Source organism: Diceros bicornis, chromosome 26 (assembly GCF_020826845.1).
Source record: "Diceros bicornis minor isolate mBicDic1 chromosome 26, mDicBic1.mat.cur, whole genome shotgun sequence".
In the NCBI taxonomy this organism is placed as follows: Eukaryota; Metazoa; Chordata; class Mammalia; order Perissodactyla; family Rhinocerotidae; genus Diceros; species Diceros bicornis.
Window position 1 is genome coordinate 35442765 of NC_080765.1, and position 22210 is coordinate 35464974.

Below are 22210 nucleotides of genomic sequence, written 5' to 3' on the forward strand. Positions count from 1 at the left end.
GTTCTTGAAGCCAACCAGTCCATGCTATTTTGTTATGACTGCCTGAGCAGACTGAAACAGCTGTTTATGGTAATTGCCATTGCTAACATATTCTTATGTATTTACTGCACGTGCTAGACACACCTTATCACACTTACTCCTCAACATGCCCCTGAGAGGTGGGAATTATTTTTATTCCTACAGAAGAGCAAATGAAGGCCCAGAGAGGTTACATAACTAGCCTGAGATCAACCAGTTAGTAAGTGGAAGAGGTGAGCTTTGAACCCAAGCAGCCTGACCCCTAATTAAGAATCTGTATATTTAATTATTGCAAGATACCACCTTCCCAAATTGTCTGTCTCCTTGAAATTATAAACTTCAAGGGAAGATAGGATAAAGAAAAGGGCCAGGGCAGGGCAAAATTGCCCGAGAATGTGGAAGTCAAAAATCTCTGTATCATCCTCAGAATGTTAAACATTGAATTACCACATGGCCCAGCAATTCCAGTCCTAGGTGTATACCCAAAAGCATTGAAAACAGGTATTCAAACAAATACTTGTTCACAAATGTTTATAGCAGCATTATTCATAATAGCCAAAAGATAGAAACAACCCAAATGTCCACCAACTGATGAATGAATAAACAAAATGTGGTGTATTCATAAATGGAATATCATTCAGCCATAAAAAGGAATGAAGGGCTGATACACGCTACAGCATGGATGAACCTCGAAAACATGCTAAGTGAAAGAAGCCAGATCCAAAACGTCACATACTGCATGATTCCGTTTACATGAAACATCCAGAAGAGGCAAATCCATAGAGACAGAAAGCAGTGGTGGCCAGAGACTGGGGAAAGGGTGCATAAGGAGGGATTGTTTAATGGGTACAGGGTTTCCTTTTGGGGTGAACAAATGTCTTGGAACTAGACAGAGGTGATGGCTGCACAACATTGTAAATGTACCAAATGCGATTGAATTGCACACTTAACAAATGGTTAAGGGATAATTCTATGCTAGGTGACTTTTACCTCAATTAAAAAAAAATCTCTATCTCAGTGGAGAAGAAAGACATGTAAAGCTAACCTAGTGCTGGCTATGGATAAGCATTTAAGAAATAACAAAACTCTACTCCAAGGCAGAACTGATCCCTAGGAAAGCGGACCTCTTAGCTCCTGGAACCCAGCCTGGCCGCCTGGGCCCCTGCTGGGCTGCTCTTTCCAAGTTGTTCGCACTGGTTTTAACCACCAAGATGTGCTCCAGGGACGCCGTCCCTCTGTCTACTTAAGCAGGAGGAAGATGGATGGATCCTGCAGCACTGACACGGCACTGCAAACGCAGAGTGGTGAAATGGTCTCACGTGGGTGCTGGGTGTGGAAGAACCAAATGGAACCAAAATGGAAATAATTTAAGCATTTTTGTTCCTTGTCAAAATGATGGCCACTTTTAAGAGCTACCTGCTAAAAGCATTACACCCCTGGCGTAGAGCCTGGACAAATCTCTGGCTTTCAGCTGGCTTAATTCCTTCATGGACAGAGGAGGGTTCTGTAGACAATGTTTATACTCCCCCCAAATTCACATATTAAAATCTAATCCCCAATGTGATGGTATTAGGAAGTGCGGCCTTCGGAAAGTGATTAGGTCATGAGGTGGACCCCTCGTGAATGGGATTAGTGCCCTTATAAAAGAGACCCCCGAGAGCTCCCGCATCCCCTTCCTCCATGTGAGGGCACAGCTACAAGACTGTCGTCTATGAACCAGGAAGCCCTCACCAGATGCCGAATCTGCTGAGGCCTTAATCTTGGACTTCCCAGCCTCCAGAACTGTAAGAAATAAAATCCTGTTGTTTATAAGTCTCTGGTCTTGTGTTACAGCAGGCCAAACGGACTGAGAGGGGTATAAACAGGAAGAGACATGAGTTAGACAAGGAAAGACTGGTTTGTCCCTTCCTCTGCTCATTCTTGCCTATTTCCCAAATTTATCTCCAAGACCAGGATTATGGAGAGTGAGTGGTTTCATTTTTCAGCCCCGGGGATCACGAGGAGAAAGCTGGCAAGAGGGGACAGTATTGAGAGGAGATCTGAACGAGAAGGTCAGCCCCGTGATGACCCAGATCTTTAAAATAGGGTTCCACAAACTATGTCAGATGTCTTTTCCTTTTAAAAATATGGAACACCAATGGAATTTCATAGAGTTGAAAGTTTACAAATATAGAGGGAAAGGTATGGACTTCTTAACCAGACAGTCCTAGATTCAAATCCCTTCTCCATTGTTAACGGGGCAAGATTTTCATCTCTCTGCTCCTGGATTTCCATATATATATGAAGAGTGTATATATATATATATATATATATATATATATATATATATATATGTATATATACAGGAAGACAAACAATGTTTTTATCTTATAGGGTTGTGGTGAGGGTTAAATCAGATAAAACTATATCTCTTCAACTCTGAGACCCACATTTTTTCCCCATATTTTAACATTTCTGAAGTTAGAATACCCCTTCCCCAATCACACAAACATGTAACTTAACATAAATGTATAAGTGGATTATTTTTCCAGTAAAGTATCTTTATTTTCTTTTTTGCTAGGCTCTCCATTGCCCCCTCCTCTCTCAGCTCCCACATTAGCCCTCTCCCCCATCCCCTCCCCCAGGTAGCCCATGGCAACAACTTGTTACACATTCTTCCACATTTTTCTCCATACTAATAAAATCACACACACATACACATACACATGGATGCATATATATTATATGTGCTATAGAAAGACAGAGAGAATTTGGTTTTACAACAATGAGATCCTGTTACATACATTTTCCTGGATCTCATTTTTCTCCCTCAATAACAGCTCTAAGATAACTATCACTGCTCTAATTTCTTTCTTTCTTTTTTTTGTGAGGAAGATCAGCCCTGAGCTAACATCCATGCCAATCCTCCTCCCCCCCCCTTTTTTCTCCCTAAAGCCCCAGAAGATAGTTGTATGTCATAGTTGCACATCCTTCTAGTTGCTGTATGTGGGACACGGTCTCAGCATGGCTGGAGAAGCGGTGCGTTGGTGCGCGCCCAGGATCTGAACTCCGGCTGCCAGTAGCAGAGCGCGCACACTTAACAACTAAGCCACGGGGCCAGCCCCTAATTTATTCCTTTTTAATGGCTCCATATCATTTCACAGTGGATGAGCAATAATTTATTCACCCATTCTTCTACTGATGAACCTTCACTTTGTGTACAGTTTGGGGTTTTTTTGCACATAATGTCTTTGTATATTGGTGTTTTTATTTCTATCAGATAGACTCCCAGGAGTCAGACTGCTGTGTCAAAGCATATGAGTATTTTAAATTTTAGTAGATGTTATCCGATTGCTTTCCAAAAAGGCTGGAACACTCAACAGTTCCACCGGCAGTGTCTGAGATGACTCTGTTCTCTGCATGAGATTAAAAGGCTTTTTAATGGACCAGTACATTTAATGTGGCCATGCTGTTTTTTGTCTCTGTTGTCCCAAAAAATTGTGACTGACTGTGGGTGGTGCCCCCCACCTCTGCTGACATCTAAGAATCGAGGAGATGTGGTTTAAATGTAGAGCACCTAACCCAGCCTACACCCATCATAGCATTCTTTTTTTTTTAATAATTTTATTTATTTATTTTTCCCCCAAAGCCCCAGTAGATAGTTGTTATGTCATAGCTGCACATCCCTCCAGTTGCTGTATGTGGGACGCAGCCTCAGCATGGCCGGAGAAGCGGTGCGTCGGCGCGCGCCCGGGATCCGAACCCGGGCCGCCAGGAGCAAAGCGCGCGCACCCAACCACAAAGCCACGGGACCGGCTCATCATAGCATTCTCAGTGTGCCACTGGTTCGCGATAATGGTCCTATTCCGGTTGCTTTGTATCCAATCTGAAAATCTTTCATCCTTCCCTCAAAGCAGGAAAGCAAGGATGCTAATCTAACTGCAGCATCAGGAACAAACTGTCTAAACCAGGAGATGGGCGGGCGATCCAGACCAAGGCTCCTGCTAACTTTATTTTTTAGTTGATGATTTCGAAGGTTTACAAAACACAATTAAATCATTTGCATCTCAGTCTGTGTGGATTAACAGCCACCTAATTCGGCAATTATTTACTGAATGGGAGGCTTCTAAGTGCTGGGGAATGTGGTAGACACCATGCATTCAGCACTCAGCAGTAAATATGACACACAGGGTTTCTGTGGTCATGGCACTCGCAGGAAGACAGAATCAAATCATTGCACTCGCGTTAGCCCATAAAACTTGGTTTGACCCTCTTAGGACTCATCTTCTCAAGAGCCTGCAAAAACACGCCTGTAGCAACACAACTGAATTAGCCTCTGGACAACACTCAGCTAGCAGGGCATTGGGTCAGCTAACTGACTTGAATTCTGTTTCTGAAGGATTGGGAGGGACGGCATCATCTCTTGGTCCTTTGGTTCTGCATCACTGGAAACAGGGGCTGCTCCCAGTAGACCCTTTTTTTCCCCCAGCTTTATTGAGGTATAATTGACTAATAAGATCGTAAGATATTTAAAGTGTACAACGTGGTGATTTGATAGACATATACATTGTGAAAGGATTCCCACCATCTAGTTAATTAACACACCCATCACCTCACATATTTATCTTTTGTGTGTGTGTGTGTGTGTGTGTGTGAGAACATCTAAGTTCTAGTCTCTCAACAAATTTCGATTATATAATATGGTGTTATCAACTATAGTCACCAGGTTTTACATTCGATCCTCAGATTTTATAGTTTGTACACTTTTTACCAACCTCTCCCTGTTTCCCTCCTCCCCCAGCCCCTGGCAACCACTTCTGTACTCTGTTTCTATGAGTTTGACTCTCTACCTTTTCTTTATAGATTCCACATATAAGTCATACCATGCAGTATCTGTCTTTATCTGAATTATTTCACTTAGCATAATGCTCTCGAGATCCATTCATGTTGTTGCAATTGGTAAATGGCAGAATTTCCTTCCTTCTCATGGTTGAATAATATTCCATTATATAAATATACCACATCTTCTTTATCCATTCATCCATCGGTGGACACTTAGATTGTTTCCATACCTTGGCTATTGTGAATAATGCTGCAATGAACATGGGGGTGCAGATATCTCTTTCATATCCTGTTTTCATTTCCTTCAGATATATAGCCAGAAGCGGGATTGCTGGATCATATGGCAGTTCTCATTTTATGAGCAGACCTTAAATCACCTGACGGCAGGGACTGTATACATCTTACTCAAAGTGCTACTGTCCTTGCAAGACCTTAGCACAATATCTGGCATAATAAGGCCGCCAGTAAATATGTATTGAATGGGTGAGTGGGTGGATGGATGGATGGATGGATGGGTGGGTGGGTGGGTGGATGGATAGGTGGGTGGGTGGATGGATGGGTGGGTGGATGCATGGGTGGGTGGATGGATGGATGCGTGGGTGGATGGGTGGGTGGGTGGATAGATGGATGGGTGGGTGGGTGGATGGGTGGATGGGTGGGTGGGTGGGTGGATGGATGAACAGATGAATGAATGACTTATCTGTTTGGGAATTTAAAATGAACAGAATAATTAGTGTCACGCACTGTGGTCCTTTTCCAATTTGGATTCCAATATGGAATCCAGACATACTTGTTACCATCTTGTGATGCAGTTGTACATGCATAATACGCCCCTGGGAACCCTGGTCTAGTGCAAACCACCTGGGTTGTCGTGTCCTTGCTCAGTCCTTACGAGCTGTACCTCTCCCCTGGGGTGTACCCGTAACCCGTTTACCCACTTCCAAAGGGGCATGATGACTCCTGCTCTCTGCCCTTCCTTGTAAATAGTAAATTAGAAAATACAGGAAAAGTATAAATTGGAAAGTGCTATACAAATGTAAGGGGTCATTATTATTACTTCTCCCAATACCCATAATCCCTGCAACTCTTTAAACTCTATTGAAGTGAAAGTGGACAGCATTGATGCTGATGTATTTAAATTCCTAAGACCCCAGGCTAACAATTCTGTTATTTCCCGCCTATCACATTGCCTCCGCTTAGAAGACCCTCTTTCTGTCCTATCTCTAATCAACTACTAATGTTTTTTCCCTTCAAGATATCTAATTATCCCCTTCCTCCCAATCCACCACCACTGCTTTAGACCCCAGCCCATGTGACCTCATGAGCAGATGATTCCAACACCCTCCAGGTTGGTCTTCTTACCCCCCGGGTCCCTGCCCTTCCATCCAGTCTGCAACCACTGCCAGACAAGTCTTCCTAAAATGCTACTTTCTTTACCTCTGTCCCTTGTCCTACAAGGGCTCCATACAGCCTGTCTTTTTTTTTTTTTTTTTTGCTGAGGAAGATTCGCCCTGAGCTAACATCCTTGCCAATCTTCCTTTTTTTTTTTTGCTTGAGGAAAACTGTCCCTGAGCTAACACCTGTGCCAATCCTCCTCTATTTTGTATGTGGGTTGCCGACACAGCATGGCTGACGAGTGGTGTAGGTCTGCGCCCAGGATCCAAACCCGAGAACTAGGGCCGCTGAAGTGGAGCACAACAAACTTAACCACTATGCCACGGGGCCAGCCCCCAGCCTGTCATTTTTAATCTGCTTGAGTCTAGTGGCCCTGCTCAACCAACCCAGCACCTCACGACTTCTCCAATGCAGCCAAGTTCACGCACACCTCCAGCAATGTCCACACACACTGTCACCTCCATTCTTTTCCTGAGGCTGGTCCACCCACCTTAACTTCCCTCTTTTCTTACTCTCCAATTGTTTAAATACTACCCACTTAGGGCCCACTTTACGTCCTGTTCTATCAACATCAGTCTCCTCAGCACCATTTCCTGAGGGCACCAAGCTCTGTACGAGGGCTTTCCCATATTATCTCATTGAATCTTCTCCATTACCCTATAAGGCAGGTCTTGTTATTATCTCCACTTTATAGATGAGAAGACTGAAATTCAGAGAGGTTAAGTAACCAACCCAAGGTCACACAGCTAATATGTGGCAAAGCCAGGATTCAAATGCAGGCAGAGCTTCCACCCTCAAACACTAGACTCATCTGCTCCTATATTGCCTGTGAAGCCTTTCTTGATCACCCAAGAGAGGGAGGCCTTTCTCTGTGAAGCTACAAGTCTCCTTCAAAATGGAAAGGCTCTTCCCCCTGCATTTCTGTGAACGTCTTCAAGCTCCCACTCCAGTTTCACCCCGAAGGCACTTGGAGGAAGTGAGATGTAGTCTTGAAGTTTACAAGGGACGTGTTTGTAGTGGAAAAGAAAATTAATGAGCCAGAGAACAGAATCAGCACTAAGAAACACAGAGAAGTGTCTAACTGACCTTATCCTTCTGTATTAAGGGCAGCCTCAGCTAATCCCAGGAAATAAGACGGGCAGCAGGATTAAGTCACTTGTGCTGGGTTTGAATCCTAGCTCTGCCGCTTATTGGCAGAGTGATGTTGGGCAAGTTGCTTAACCTCTCTGAGCCTCAGTTTCCTCATCTGTAAAATGGAGCAATAAATGGCTCCATTGCACCTCACATCAGCGGGTGTTCTGGAAGGAGTAAATGAGAGGATGCATGCGTGCACAGAGCAGCCACACAGGAAGTGCTCAGTGCATGTTATTTCTTATAATCACTCCCTTCTACTTCCCTTAGAATTATTGATTTTGCTCCTCTAATGATCTGTGTCTGTAGAGGCATTTTAACTAAATAAATAATTATTAACAAGTCTGACTCTGATTCATTCAAACAAACAAAGAAACAAATCTTATTCTAGGAGCCTGGTCCTTAGCCACCTCACTTGGACCCCGCAGGAAATGGGGAAGTGGGCCTTCTCCTATCCAGCCTCCTGTGAACTTACCCTGGGCTCCCAAATGCTCTCCCCTCCCGCTCTGGTGTTGTCTCCCTCACTCTTTCAGAGCCTGCCAAGCGTTACTGATCCATTCTCAATTCCCAGGTCATATGTGCTGTTTCATGTCTGTCTTCACAGTGCTGTTCCCTCTGCCTGGAATGCTGTTCCTCCCAATCAGCGATGAAATGCTGTTCACCTTTTCAGCCTACCTCAAGTGTCCCTTCCACTCCCAGACCCAAGAACCACCCCTCGGCGCCACCACTTGGACCTAGTATATATTTGTGTTATTATATGAATTATGCCCATATTTTAAAGATTTCTTTTTTATCCTGCTTTTTAAAAGTAATTTCATAATACATTTTTTATTGTAGTAAAAGGCATATAACATACAATTTACCATCTTAAGCATTTCTAAAAGTACACTTGCGTGGTAGTTAGTACACTCCCGTTTTGCAGATGAAGAAACTGAGGTCTAGGGAAGTTAGGCAACTTGCCCAAGATCACAGTGCTGGGAAGCAGCAGAGGGAGGACTGGAACACAGGGAGCCAGAGAAGTCCATACCAGTGGGTTTTGGGTCTTCTTCATCTCTGGACCTCTAAAGCCAGCATATAGTAGGGGCTCAAGCCTGTTGAATAAGTGAATGGTGAAGGAATGAATGGATTGTGTGGTAAGCATCCTCGGGGGAGCTATGTGAGTGGTGTTCTGAAGGGCTACTCTCAAAAGAGCCTCCACCTGTGCTGTCTCCAACTGCAGGCTCATCCAGGTAACAGGTGACTCACACGAGTGACCAGACAGACCTCAAGTCCCATGATGCTCGCGAGAGCCAAGGGGAAAGATACAGGGAAAAAAGCTGGCACACGGACCCTTGCCTTGGGGATCTCCATCTCCCTGCCTCGGTCCAGCAGCTCATCTGAAATGCCCTTCTCTCTTCACCTGTTGAAACCCTGCTTACCCTTCAGGACCAGTGAAAACACTCCTCCTGGCTGGCCAGCTGGAGGCCCCAGGAAGAGCCAATCTCTTCTTCTTCTCATTTCCCTCTTGTACCTTCCTTTAGCACTTGTTTGATTTTACTGGTATTATAAGTTATGGTGTTCTTTACATCTGTGTCCCCACACTCCCCAAATCTATAAGCTTCTTAAGAGTGGGGGCTGTGTCTTACTTCATCTCTAACCTCTGCAGCTTCTAGCACTGTGCCAGGAATAACAGACATTGGCTAAGAACATTCAGAATCAGAGACGGCTAGGATCAGCCTCCAGCTCTGTCACTTACTACCTTTGTGACCCTCAGCAAGTTTCTTAACCTCTCTAAGCCTCAGTTTCCCCATCTGTAAGATGGGAATAAGAATTCTGCCGACTGGGGCCAGCCCCAGTGGCCTACTGGTGAAGTTCGGCACGCTCAGCTTCGGTGGCCGGAGTTTGGTTCCTGGGCATGGACCTATACCACTTGTCAGTGGCCACGCTGTGACGACAACCCATATACAAAACAGAGGAAAATTGGCAACAGATGTTAGCTCAGGGGGAGTCTTCCTCTGCAAAAAAAAAAAAAAAAAGAATTCTGCTGACTTAATAGGGTTGTGATGAGAATTTAATAAGCTCAAGTTCATAGCTAGAACTCATTAACTACTATTATTATTAATAAGTGTTTAATAATTAATCAGAGACCAAGAATAGGCACAAATGATTTTTCCTTCAATTAACACATAAGAAGGAAATGCTTGCAAAAATGAAACTTAAAGATATGACCAAATACACAGAAATGTAAATAATTGGGTTTGTTCAAAGTACATACTAGATGCTATCATATTCATAATCTTCACATTCCTGCTATTATAGTTCCTACAGTGAGTCACACAGTCAGTTGCCTATCCAGGCACAGTGCAGAGACTGTCACACATGCTGAATTTTAACTCGGTGCTCGGTCACCCAGAAGACACCATGCTGCCTTTATTTATCCCTTGTCACACCTTTTACACTCAAGGAAATTCCAATCACTTATCCAAAATGGATTGATTAGGAAGGAACCAGGGACTACAGCAAAGGATGATTATACTGATCATCACTTGCCCCCTACGGTCTTATTCTCCACCCAGTAGCTGATGCGAACTTTTAAAAACAAAAACCAGCTCAGGTTAGTCTCCTGCTTAGCAGTCTGCAGTAGCTTCTCCTGCCACGGGAATAAAATCCATACTTTTTTTTTGTAACCACAACCTACAAGCCCTCCCCAGCCTGGCTCCTCTCTGATTCATCTCTACTCTCTCCCCTCACTCTGTGGGTTCCAGCCACCCTGGCCTTCTGTCTCTTCCTCTAATACACCAAGCGCCTTTGCATTTGATCCGACATTTACATGGCAAAACGTCACCTCCTTAGAGAGAAGCATTTCCCGGCCACTGGGTGGGAAATATCCTCCCTCTATTAATTTCCAGGTAACACTTATCATTATCCAAACTATATTATTTGTTTGCTTACGTATTATCTGATACCTTCACTCCCAGCTCATGTCCCGCTTTCCCTGAATAGAAGCTTTCTGCAGGCAGGAACCTTGTTTGTCTGTTCAACACTGTATCCACAGCCCCTAGAACACTGCCTGGCACTTAAAAAGCACCCAATACCTATTTATTGAGTGAATAAATAGGAGTGAGGAGCAGTTATGGTCATTTTTCACTTTTTGTGTGTGTGTGTGTGAGGAAGATCAGCCCTGAGCTAACATCCGTGCTAATCCTCCTCTTTTTGCTGAGGAAGACCGGCTCTGAGCTAACATCCATTGCCAATCCTCCTCCTTTTTTTCCCCCAAAGCCCCAGTAGATAGTTGTATGTCATAGCTGCACATCCTTCTAGTTGCTGTATGTGGGACGCGGCCTCAGCATGGCCGGAGAAGCAGTGCGTTGGTGCGCGCCCGGGATCCGAACCCCAGGCCACCAGCAGCGGAGCACGCGCACTTAACCACTAAGCCACGGGGCCGGCCCAATTTTTCACTTTTTACTTTTATATTTCAGATGAATTTTAATTTTTTTCTCAAGTGCATATACTACTTCTGTAACAAGAAAAAAGAAATAATGCCAAAACAAAATAAAATTGAAATAATAAAATTCACATATTTGATCAAACGGATGAAAGTAACACAAAACCTTTCCCAAGAATCTATTATGTAGATTGCAGGCAACTCATATTATTTCAGTCTCCGCACTGTTTATTAAACCTGAAACACTGGCCAGTTTAATGATCTGCTTGCTAGGCAGTACACACCCTTGGACTTTTAAATAGTCATCTCCCCTGGGCTTATAGGAAGATTGCTGTCCGAGCTTTCCACTTTACTCCAATCTCCTACTCACATAACATTTATTTCTACCTCTATGCTTTTCCCAATGCTGTTCCCTCCCGTGGCATTTCCTCCCTGCTGTGCCACCCTCCCTCTCCCACCTCCTCTGTCCAAAATCTTGATCATCCTTTAAGGCACATTCAAATCTATCAAGAAATGGCCACCACCATCGACAACCGTGCATTTAAAAAGCTCCATGCTTTCTCAAAAGGCACTTTGTCTTTCTGTCTCCCTCAATTAATTGCAGTTGGTTGAAAGCAACGTTTTTATATATCTAACCACACTGAAATGTCACTATACATTTTCCAACTGAATTAAAAAAAAAAAAAGAAAAAACTCTCAGCTGGTGGAAAAATACTGTCAAAGGCGGATGGGAGCAATTGCTTAGAATCTTTCTCAAAGGAGAAAATACTAGGTGGCTTTCAAGGGTTCAAAAGCCATTCCCCACACTTTCCCCTGAGGAGGAAGGAGGTATGTACACAATCAGTATCTGGAATTTACAAAGAAATGGACACAAGGAAAACTTGACTGGCAAGCTTGGAATAAACTCCTCCAAGGCTGTTGGGAGCCATCATTTATATCCTGTGATGACGACCATTCAGCCTTGACTGAGCATTCACAGTGTGCCAGGCACTGTGTTAACGCATTATATACATTATCTCATTTAATCCGCTCAACAGCCTGAAGTGGTCGTCATTATTATTATCCTATTGGAGGAGGTCATGGAGAGGACATGACCACCGGTTGACCTTTGGGCTTAACTGGGGCAATCAGAGACTCCTCACCCCCTCCCCTGTCCTTGGAACGTACACTCTGCCCACCGTTCCCACAGTAGGAGCTGTTCCAATGACGCAGCGTTGAGAGAGGAAGGTGTTGTTGAGACCATCTGGATAGTACATGTGACTGAACCCTGTTAAGGCCTCTATATAAACTTTTTTTTTTGCTGAGGAAGATTCGCCCTGAGCTAATATTCATTGCCAATCTTTCTCTTTTTTTCTTTTTTATGTGAGCTGCCACCACAGCATGGTTGCTGACAGATGAGTGACGCAGGTCTGCGCCCGGGAACCGAACCTGGGCCACTGAAGCAGAGTGCGCTGAACTTAACCACTAGGACATCTATATAAACTTTTAAGATTCTGGCAGGTGGGTGCAGAGATCCACTCGTCTTGCAGCACCCAAGACAAGCCTCTTAAGTAAATTCGCTTGCTTATTAAACCTGCCACCTACCAATCTGGAGTGCTCTGCCTCTTTCTTCAGTCTCTTCTTGCCCTCCATGTACGACAGCTAGTTTCAGATTTCACCCGAGAAGCTCCTGAAGTCTCCAACCAACATATCCCCATTTTACAGATAAGGTAACTGAGGCACTGGAAGGTCCAGCAATTTTTCCAGGGTGACAAAGTGTTAGAGCTGGTCTGGACCCATTTCACCTGATTTCAAAACTCCCATTCTTTGCTACTATACGATACATATCTTCTAGGTAAAAACTATAGTTAAAATTACAGATAGCAGCTAATACAACCTTAACTGAAAATGACCGGTTCTGTGATCTTTTCCCCCTTTTCAATTCTTTTTAAGTAATACATACTCAGTGTTTAACATCAAATATTTAAATACACACAGAAGTTAAACAGGGCATGTCTTCTTTTTAATGGACCTCTCTTTTTTCCAGCATTTCATGCATTACAACGTTGGCTTGGCAATTGTTATGCCATAGAATCAATAGTACAAATTTTCACACTTCATTAATAAACAAATGGAGGCCCCAGATGTTATGGAATGGATCCACAGATCCCCTGGGAATTGAGAGGGCGTCCAAAAAAGCCACTTTAATCAAAAAGTCTTTAATCTTGTCTGCCAGGCTGCAGACAAGAGTGTAGAGATCAAGGGCCAGCCCCATGGCCTAACGGTTAAGTTTGTCGTGTTCCGCTTCAGTGGCCTGGGTTCGGTTCCCGGGTGTGGACCTACACCACTCGTTGGCAGCCACGCTGTGGCAGCGACCCACGTACAAAATAGAGGAAGACTGGCACAGATGTTAGCTCAGGGTGAATCTTCCTCAGCAAAAACAAAAACAAAAACAAAAACAGAAAAGAGTCTAGAGATCAAAATTTGCTAAAGGCAACCATCTCAAATTTAAGATTCAAAAGGGGGACTCTGGACCAGTGCTTTAAGAAGATTTCAAGTATGAACAGGTAAAAAGGCAAAAACAAACAGATTTAGGGATCCACACAAAAGCAGATCAGAAACTGTGGTCTTGCGTTTGAGTAGGAAGCAAGACTCAGAGTCTTTGAGGATTTGGAACAGAGAACATGAGAAAGCCCTTCTGCAGGCTTTTAATAGTTTGCAGCTTAAGAGTTAGAAGTACAAAAATTTCAGGAGCTAAGATGCTATAAACCGGATGTTCCCTGAAATTTTTCTGTATGGTCGAAAATTTTCCTAAGAAAGTGGTGAGAAAATAAAAAGCTATAAGAGAGTGATTAGGGAACTGAGCAACACTGCAGGGTGTTGCTTTACGTAATTCCTTGCAAAGGATAGAGGCAGGTCCCTTCTACAGATGTAGTAATAAAATAATTGAAGCAGCCAATATGTATTGAGCTCTTACCTTGAGCTCTACATACATCATCTTACTCAATATTCACAATTAAGCTATAAGGTAGGTAACTATTATTATCTCCATTTCAGAGAAGGGAGGCAGAGTAAGGCTTAGAAATGTGCCGAAAGTCAGTCACACAGCCAGCAAGGGGCAGAGTCAGGATTCAAACCCAGAGCTTATCTGAATGCGGCTTCTACTTTGCAGGGACCCAGCATCCTTTCAAGGCCACTGTGAGCTCCAGAGACCAACAGGGCTGCCACATACTTATACAATCATTGAATGTGTTCTAGGACTCTCTCAACAGATTTAGAAAGCTTCCTGAAAACATGAAAGCAATAAACCTTCCTGTTAAAAGCAGAGATGGGGCTCTGTGGTCCAACAAATCTGGGTTCAAACCCCGGCACTGCCACTTAACAGTCACATCACCTAACAAGCCCCGGTTTCTCCATCAATGGAAGGGGAGTGGTAATATTCACCTCTGGAGGTTGTTGTGGGGATGGAATGAGATGATCCATTTGAAGTTCTGAGCACAGGACCTGGTACATGGCAACCTATCAATAAAAGGCAGCCATTGCGGGTATTATTTTGAGAGACCCTCAGCCCTGGTGTCATGCCAGAATACCAAAGGGTTTTGAAAGGATGAAACAGGAGGAGGACCAGCATTTAAAAAGGAGAAAGAAAACGAGAAAGGTTGGGAGCACTGTGGGTTCCAGGTGCAGAACTAAGGCATTTCATGATGATTTCAACTTGAACCCAAGAGAACCAGAATACAGCTGAGCCATTCTAGGACGATTTTCTGAATTTGTAATTACAGGGATGGAGAAAGCGCGCACACAAGCGCAGCCATGCACACACAGACACACACATACAATCTTCTACCAGGTGAAGACGGGAAAAGAGCACATTTACAATACTTTGGTCCGACATTGCTCTGAGATGGGTGGCTAGCACGGTTACCCAGCGCCAAGGCAGGAAGCTGAGGGTCCTTGTGAAGGGCCAGAGGGCCTTTCCCAGCCCGGCAGGAGGCACCGTGCTAGAGCAGCAACGCAGGGCAGGGGCCCTGGGAAGCGCCCCGGGTTTGCAGGGAGGGCTGGCGCCCCTGGCGCCCCCGCGGCTGCCTCCATACCTTGAGGGCAGGAGTTGCAACTACTGCATCCTACTAATTCAAAGCAAAATTATTTCGTTTATTTGGAAATGTTGTTGACATCAAAATACCGTAGAGAGAACCAGCAGACAGTCTGTGTGTTTCAGAGCTGCCTTCTAGGATTGTACCCAAACCCAAGACTTTGACTGAGTCAAGGGAGAAAGGAGAAGGATGCGCGCAGGGTTAACTTCCCCTAACCCTTTCCCTCCCACCTGCGACCCAGAGAAGGCGGGGGAAGAAACGCTGGGAATTTGAGGTGTGCCCCGAACCTCGCGCCGGGGAAAAGGCGGAGCGGAAACCCAGCCGACACTCCCCTCTCTCCAGGGATGTGGGTGCTTTCCAGGACGGTCCACCGGCTCCAGCGTCCTAGCGCAGCCCGGGCGGAGAACCGACCCTGCTCTCTCGGCTGCGGGAAAGACCCTACTTTCCAGGACCCGCTGCGAGCTTACGGATCCCAGGCTCCCGAGTCCACCTCAGGCTCCCGGCTTAGCTGCCCAGCGAGTTCCCGAGCCTCCCGGTGAAGCCCAGCCTGGAAGGTCCCCCTTTTGTTCGCTGGAGAGCGCGCCGCTGCGCAGCGCTGAGCATCCCCCCGCGCTGAAAGCCCCGCTGCGGGGGCGCTTCCCTTGGTCCGCTCCCTACCATCCCCGCGCTCCCGCGACCACCGGCTCCAGCGCACGGATCCCCAACTGTCCCCCACCCCGCCCGAGTACTCACTTCTCCCCAGTCCCTCCGCTTTCCATGCCGTCTCCTCCACCGCCCCATAGCGCCTCAGAGGCTTCTCAGTTTCCAGATGGGTAGACAAAGATTGCTTTAACTCCATCGCTGATCTCCGCGGGCAGGTCGACAGGTCTCCCTTTACTCCATCTCCACCGCGGGCTGCAGGGAGGGAGGCGGCTCCAGGCAGCAGCGTTTTAAGGGGCCGGCCGCTCGTGACGCTGCTCCATCTCTTCCGCCGCCGGGGCCTGGGAGCCCAGACTGGTACCCAGGAGGGGGAGGGATGCATGGCGCATGCGCAGTGGAGGCCTCGGCGGAGGGGGGGGGAGTTTGGGGGCTGGGTAGAGAGAAAAGGGGGCAGATGATAACTCTAAGGAGAACAACAAAAACAACAACTAAAATAGAACCAACCCAAAGGAAGTAAGAACAAGACCCCTGCCCATCCTGGAGCCGGTGGTGTTGCTTTGCATGGGGCTGGCACTGCGCGTAGCTTGTGATCTGTCAGCGGGCTGCTAGGTTTTGAGTAGGATTTATGAGCGCGTCTCTATCTGTGGGCGATGGATCCATCTTTGTGAGGAGTGTACAGAAGCGTGAGTGTGGACCTGGATCTGTGGGTCCAGGCTGAATGCGTTTTTGTGAGAATCTTTGTCGTTTGCATCTGTGTGTGTAATTTAAATTTGAAATGGGACAGTCTTGTCTGTGGGTACCTGTGTTGACTCTGTATGTGTTTGCATGAACTTGAGAGACACATGAAAATATTTTGGACACAGCGTAACAAAGCTGTTTGGAACATGGGTCTTTACTTTCCAGAAACCCAGAGGTTTATTTTGCTAACAGAGCACAGCAGCATTAAAAGTACAAAGTAAAATCAGCCGCTGGATTGGTAAAAATTAGTAACATTTATTGAATGACATTTAGGTGCTAAACACTCCCCAATAACTCTGTGAAACAGATACCATTTTGTTAGCCTTGTTTTATAGAGGATGAAACTGAGGTGCAGAAAGATTAAGTTATTTGCCCAAAGTCCCACACTTACCAAGTGGCCCGTCAGCACTTGAATCCAGACTTAGCCTCTTTATTACATTGACTTCCTAGACTGCACAGGGATGGTGTTTTGTATCAGGGGGAAAAGGCCCTATAGGACATGGGTTGTTTGTTTGTTTGTTATTGTAGTTGTTTGTTTTAAAACTTATAGATATTTTTTATTTTATTTTTTGGTGAGGAAGATCGGCCCTGAGCTAACATCCGTTGCCAGTCTTCCTCTTTTTGCTGAGGAAGATTAGCCCTGAGCTAATATCCGTGCCCATCTTCCTCTGTTTTGTATATGGGATGCCACCACAGCATGGCTTGATGAGCGGTGCATAGGTCTGCACCCAGGATCTGAACCTGTGAACCCCAGGCCGCCAAAGCAGAGTATGCAAACTTAACCATTATGCCACTGGGCTGGCCTCCTGTTGTTGTTTTTAAGATGTCATCTCGGGCAATTTTTGGCATCCACATGGCCTGTGGAAGTATAAAAAGGCCCAGCTCTTTAAGAAAATGATTTAGCAACTGGTAGCAAGTCTTTAAAATTTTATTATCAATAAAGAACTTCTAAATAGCTCATGAGAGAAAAAGGAAATAATAATGAAAATCATAAAATATTTAGACCTGATGCGCTCTGCTTCAGCAGCCCAGGTTCAGTTCCTGGGCACAGAACCACATGACTCATCTGTCAGTTACCATGCTGTGGCAGTGGCTCACATAGAAGAACTATAAGGACCTGCGACTAAAATATACAACTATGTACTGGGGCTTTGGGGAGGGAAAAAAAATAGAGAGGAAGATTGGCAACAGATATTAGCTCAGGGTGAATCTTTCCAAGCAAAAAAAAATTTAGACCTCAATAACCACGGGAGTGTCACATATCAAAACTTGTAAGTTTTGGTGTAAGTAAATGTATAGCCTTAAATTTATGCATTTAAAAATGTAAGACTAAAAATAAATTGATTAGGATGAATGGATAAGTAAAATGTGGTCTGTCCATACAATGGAATATTATTCAGCTTTAAAAAGGAAGGAAATTCTGCAACATGCTACAACATGGATGAACCTTGAGGACATTTTGCTAAGTGAAATGTCAGTCACAAAAAGACAAGTACTATATGATTCCATTTATATGAGATATTTAGAGAAGTCAAAATCATAGAGGCAGAAAGTAGATGATGGTTGCCAGGGACTAGAGGAAAGGGAGAATGGGGAGTTATTGTTTAATAGGTATAGAGTTTCAGTTTTACAAGATAAAAAGAGTTATGGGGATGGATGGTGGTGATGGCTGCACAACAGTGTGAATGTATTTAATACCACTGAACCATACACTTAAAAATAGTTAAAATGGTAAAAAAAAAAAATAGATTAAGCATTCAACTCAAAAAACTTTAAGAAAAAAGAACAGATAAAACCTAAGTGAAGTAGAAAAAAGAAAATAATAGTGATAAGAGCATAAATTAAGACAACCAAGAACAATCGAGAGAATCAACAAAGCCAAAAGCTTTGTTTTTGTTTTTTCAAATTCTTTGAGGGGAAAAAACTAATAAAAAAGGCAAACCTCTCAAGACTCATCAAAATAGGCACTTATAAGTAATATTAACAAAGAAAAGGGAGACATAATAGATATACAGGAAGATTTTTTAAACTTAGTTGAAATGGATCATTTTCTTTAAAAAGTAAACTATCAAAATATATTTAAGAGAGCCAGCCCAGATGGCCTAGTGGTTAAAGTGTGGCACACTCTGCTTTGGTGGCCCAGGTTCAGTGCCTGGGTGCAGAACCACACCACTTGTCTGTCAGAAGCCATGCTGTGGCAGTGGCTCACACAGAAGAAGCAGAAGGACTTACAACTATAATATACAACTATGTACTGGGGCTTTGGGGAGGAAAAAATATATATATATATTTAAGAAATGAAAAATCAAATCAATAGTCATTACAAAACTGAATTGTTAATATAAAAATTTATTTTCCTCCTCAGTCTCACAAAGGCAACAGGCCCAAACGTTTTTATAGGTGAGTTTTACCAAATAACAGATAATCCTTATTATACAAAAATTGTTTCAGAGCTCATATTATGAGGATAGTACGACTTTGATGTCAAAGCCAGATTAAAATGGTACAGTAAAAAAATTTCTAGAGTGATCTCACCTATAAACACAGGTGCAAAAATTCTAAATAAAAATACATCATGAACAACTAGGGTTTATTTCCAAAAACTCCCAATATCAGAAAATCTATTGATGTAATATACCATATTAACAGATTAAAGAAAAAAGTTGTTTGATTATTTTAATGAATACAGAAAAAGCATTTGAAAAAAATTAGCAGTCATATATGTCTGTTTTTTTCTTAGCAAACTAAAAATAGAAGATCATTTTCTTACCTTCTGGAGAGTAATTATTAAAAATCAACAGCAAACATCACATTTACTGTTGAACCTCTAGTAGCACCCCCATTAAGGTCAGGAAGAAAACAAGAATGTCTATTATCCCCACTTCCGGGAGGTCCTAGCGGAGTTAGATAAGAAAAATAAATGAGGTATAACAATTGAAACAGGAGAAACAAAACTCTCTTTTTCAGACAATATAATTGCCTATATAAAAATTCAAGAAAATCCACAAATAAGCTATTAAAATGAATAAGAGCAAGGTTTTGTAAACAAGATAAACATACAAGAATAGTAGTATTTCTGTACATTATTAATCAAACAAAATATAATCATAATAGCCAAAAAAACACATCTTTGTGGAGAAAAATACTATTTTATGCCACCTGGGACAATTAATAATTAACCATTTTTATGTTGCACTGTTTAGCAACATAAAAAATGAACTGAAGAAAGGAAGAGCGAGATATGCCATGTTCAGGGGTACGAAAGAGTTAGTATGATAAAGATGACAATTCTCTTCAGTGTAATTCCACTTGAAATGTTGGTATGGAATAGGATTTTCAAATAAACTTTGACTTCTAGACTGTCTACAGTCCCCTAGAAACTATGCCATGGAAAACATGTTTATTTTACCCCTTATCACTTTGTCATCTTGACCCAATCCTTTTCTGGACCAATTTTGTTAATAAAGATTAGAATGTAAAAAATAAAATAAAAAATAAACTGACAAGCTGACCCTAAAATTACGTGGAAGAACAAAGGGCCAGGAATAGGGAAGACAATGGTGAAAAAATAAATAAGGTAAGAAGCACTTAACTAGCAGATATCAAAACATGTTATAAAGCTGTAAGATATAAGGAGAAAATTGAGAGCCCAAAATAGACACATATTTGGAAAGTTGATATATGACAGAGAGGCGTTACCAATCACTACAGAAAGGGTGGACTTTTCTATAAATGGTGCTGAGTTATTTGCCTAACCAAATGGAAAACTAAAATAAAAATTACACCCTTATCCTTCCCATCACACACACAAATTCCAGGTGGATTAAAGACTTTAGTGAGAAAAGCAAAATTTTTTAAATTTGTAAAATAATAGAGAAGAATATCTTTATTATTTTGCAGTGGAAAAATATATTAATTAAGACCCCCCAAAACACAAACTTTAAAGAAAAATATTAACACGTTCGACCACATTAAATTTTTTTATTAGGGTGAAATTCACACAACATAAAATTAATCATATTTAAGTGAACAATTCAGTGGCATTGTACCTTCACAATGTGGTAAAATCCGCACCTCTATCTAGTTCCAAAATATTTTCATCATCCCAGCGATATGCTGCCTCCAGGAAACACATCTCAGCTCTAAAGACAAACATAGGCTCAGAGTGAAGGGTTGGAAGATGATACTCCAAGCAAACGGCAACCAAAAGAAAGTAGGTGTTGCCATACTTATATCAGACAAAGCAGACTTCAAGATAAAAAAGACAATGAGAGACAAAGACAGTCAGTATATAATGATAAAAGGGACATTCCACCAAGAAGGCATAACACTTAATGAGTGTATATGCACCTAACACAGGAGCACCAAAGTATATAAAGCAACTATTAACAGACCTAAAGGGAGAAATTAACAGCAACACAATAATAGTAGGAGACCTCAACACCCCACTTATATCAATGGCTAGATCATCCAGAGAGAAATTCAACAAGGAAACAGTGGCCTTAAATGAATACTAGACCAGATGGACTTCATAGATATACATAGAACCTTCCACCCCAAAACAGAAGACTACGCATTCTTCTCAAGTGCACATGGAACATTCTCAAAGATAGACCATATGTTGGGAAACAAGGCAAACCTCTATAAATTTAAGAATATTGAAATGGTATCAAGCATCTTTTCCAACCACAGTGCTATGAAACTAGAAATCAACTGCAAGAAAAAGGCTGGGAAAGTCACAAATATGTGGAAACTAAACAACGTGCTGCTGAACAACCATTGGATCAATGAAGAAATCAAAGGAGATATACCTGGAGACAAATGGAAATTAAAACACAACATGCCAACTCTCATGGAATGCAGCAAAAGTGCTGCTAAGAGGGAAATTCATAGCAATACAGGCCCACCTCAACAAAGAAGAAAAATCTCAAATAAGTAATCTTAAAATACACTTAACAGAACTAGAAAAAGAAGAACACACAAAGCCCAAAGTCAGCAGAAGGAGGGAAATAATAAAAATTAGAGCAGAAATAAATGAAATAGAGACTAAAAAAACAATAGAAAGGATCAATGAAACTAAGAGATCTTTCTTTGAGAAGATAAACAAAGTTAACAAACTCTTAGCCAGGCTCAGTAAGAAAAAAGAGAGAAGGCTCAAATAAATAAAATTAGAAATGAAAGAGGAGAAATTACAATGGATACCACAGAAATACCAAGGATTGTAAGAGAATACTATGAAAAACTATACGCCAACAAATTGGACAATCTAGAAGAAGTGGATAAATTCTTAGACTCATACAACCTCCAAAAACTGAATCAAGAAGCACTAGAGAATCTGAATAGACCAATCACAAGAGATTGAAACAGTAATCAAAAAACAAAAGTCCAGGACCAGATGGCGTCTCTGGAGAATTCTACCAAACATTCAAGGAAGATTTAATACCTATCCTTCTCAAACTATTCCAAAAAATTCAAGAAGACGGAATGCTTCCTAACTCATTCTATGAGGCCAACATTACCCTGATACCAATACCAGACAAAGACAACACAAAGGAGGAAAATTATAGGCCAATATCACTGATGAACATAGATGCAAAAATCCTCAACAGAATATTGGCAAATTGAATACAGCAATACCTTAAAAGGATTATACATCCCGATCAAGTGGGATTTATACCAGGGACACATGGATGGTTCAACATCCACAAATCAATCAATGTGACACCACATTAACAAAATGAGGAATAAAAATCACATGATCATCTCAATAGATGCAGAGAAAGCATTTGACAAGATATAGCATCCATTTATGATAAAAACTCTCAATAAAATGAGTATAGAAGGAAAGTACCTCAACATAATAAAGGCCATATATGACAAACCCACAGCAAACATCATACTTAACAGTGAAAAACTGAAAGCCTTCCTTCTGAGAACAGGAACAAGACAAGAGTGCCCACTCTCGCCACTC

At 42.6% G+C, this 22210-nt stretch overlaps 1 protein-coding gene across 1 annotated transcript in view; it reads right to left on the bottom strand.

Moving 5' to 3' along the window:
- Positions 1–15783, bottom strand: part of BMERB1 (bMERB domain containing 1) — a 111680-nt gene extending 95897 nt beyond the window's left edge. Inside the window, exon 1 of the mRNA XM_058569997.1 lies at positions 15595–15783. Within this exon, the coding sequence (XP_058425980.1) occupies positions 15595–15700 (106 nt within the window). The 5' untranslated portion in view covers positions 15701–15783. The remainder of the gene's footprint in view (positions 1–15594) is intronic.
- Between the last annotated feature and the right edge of the window lie 6427 nt (positions 15784–22210).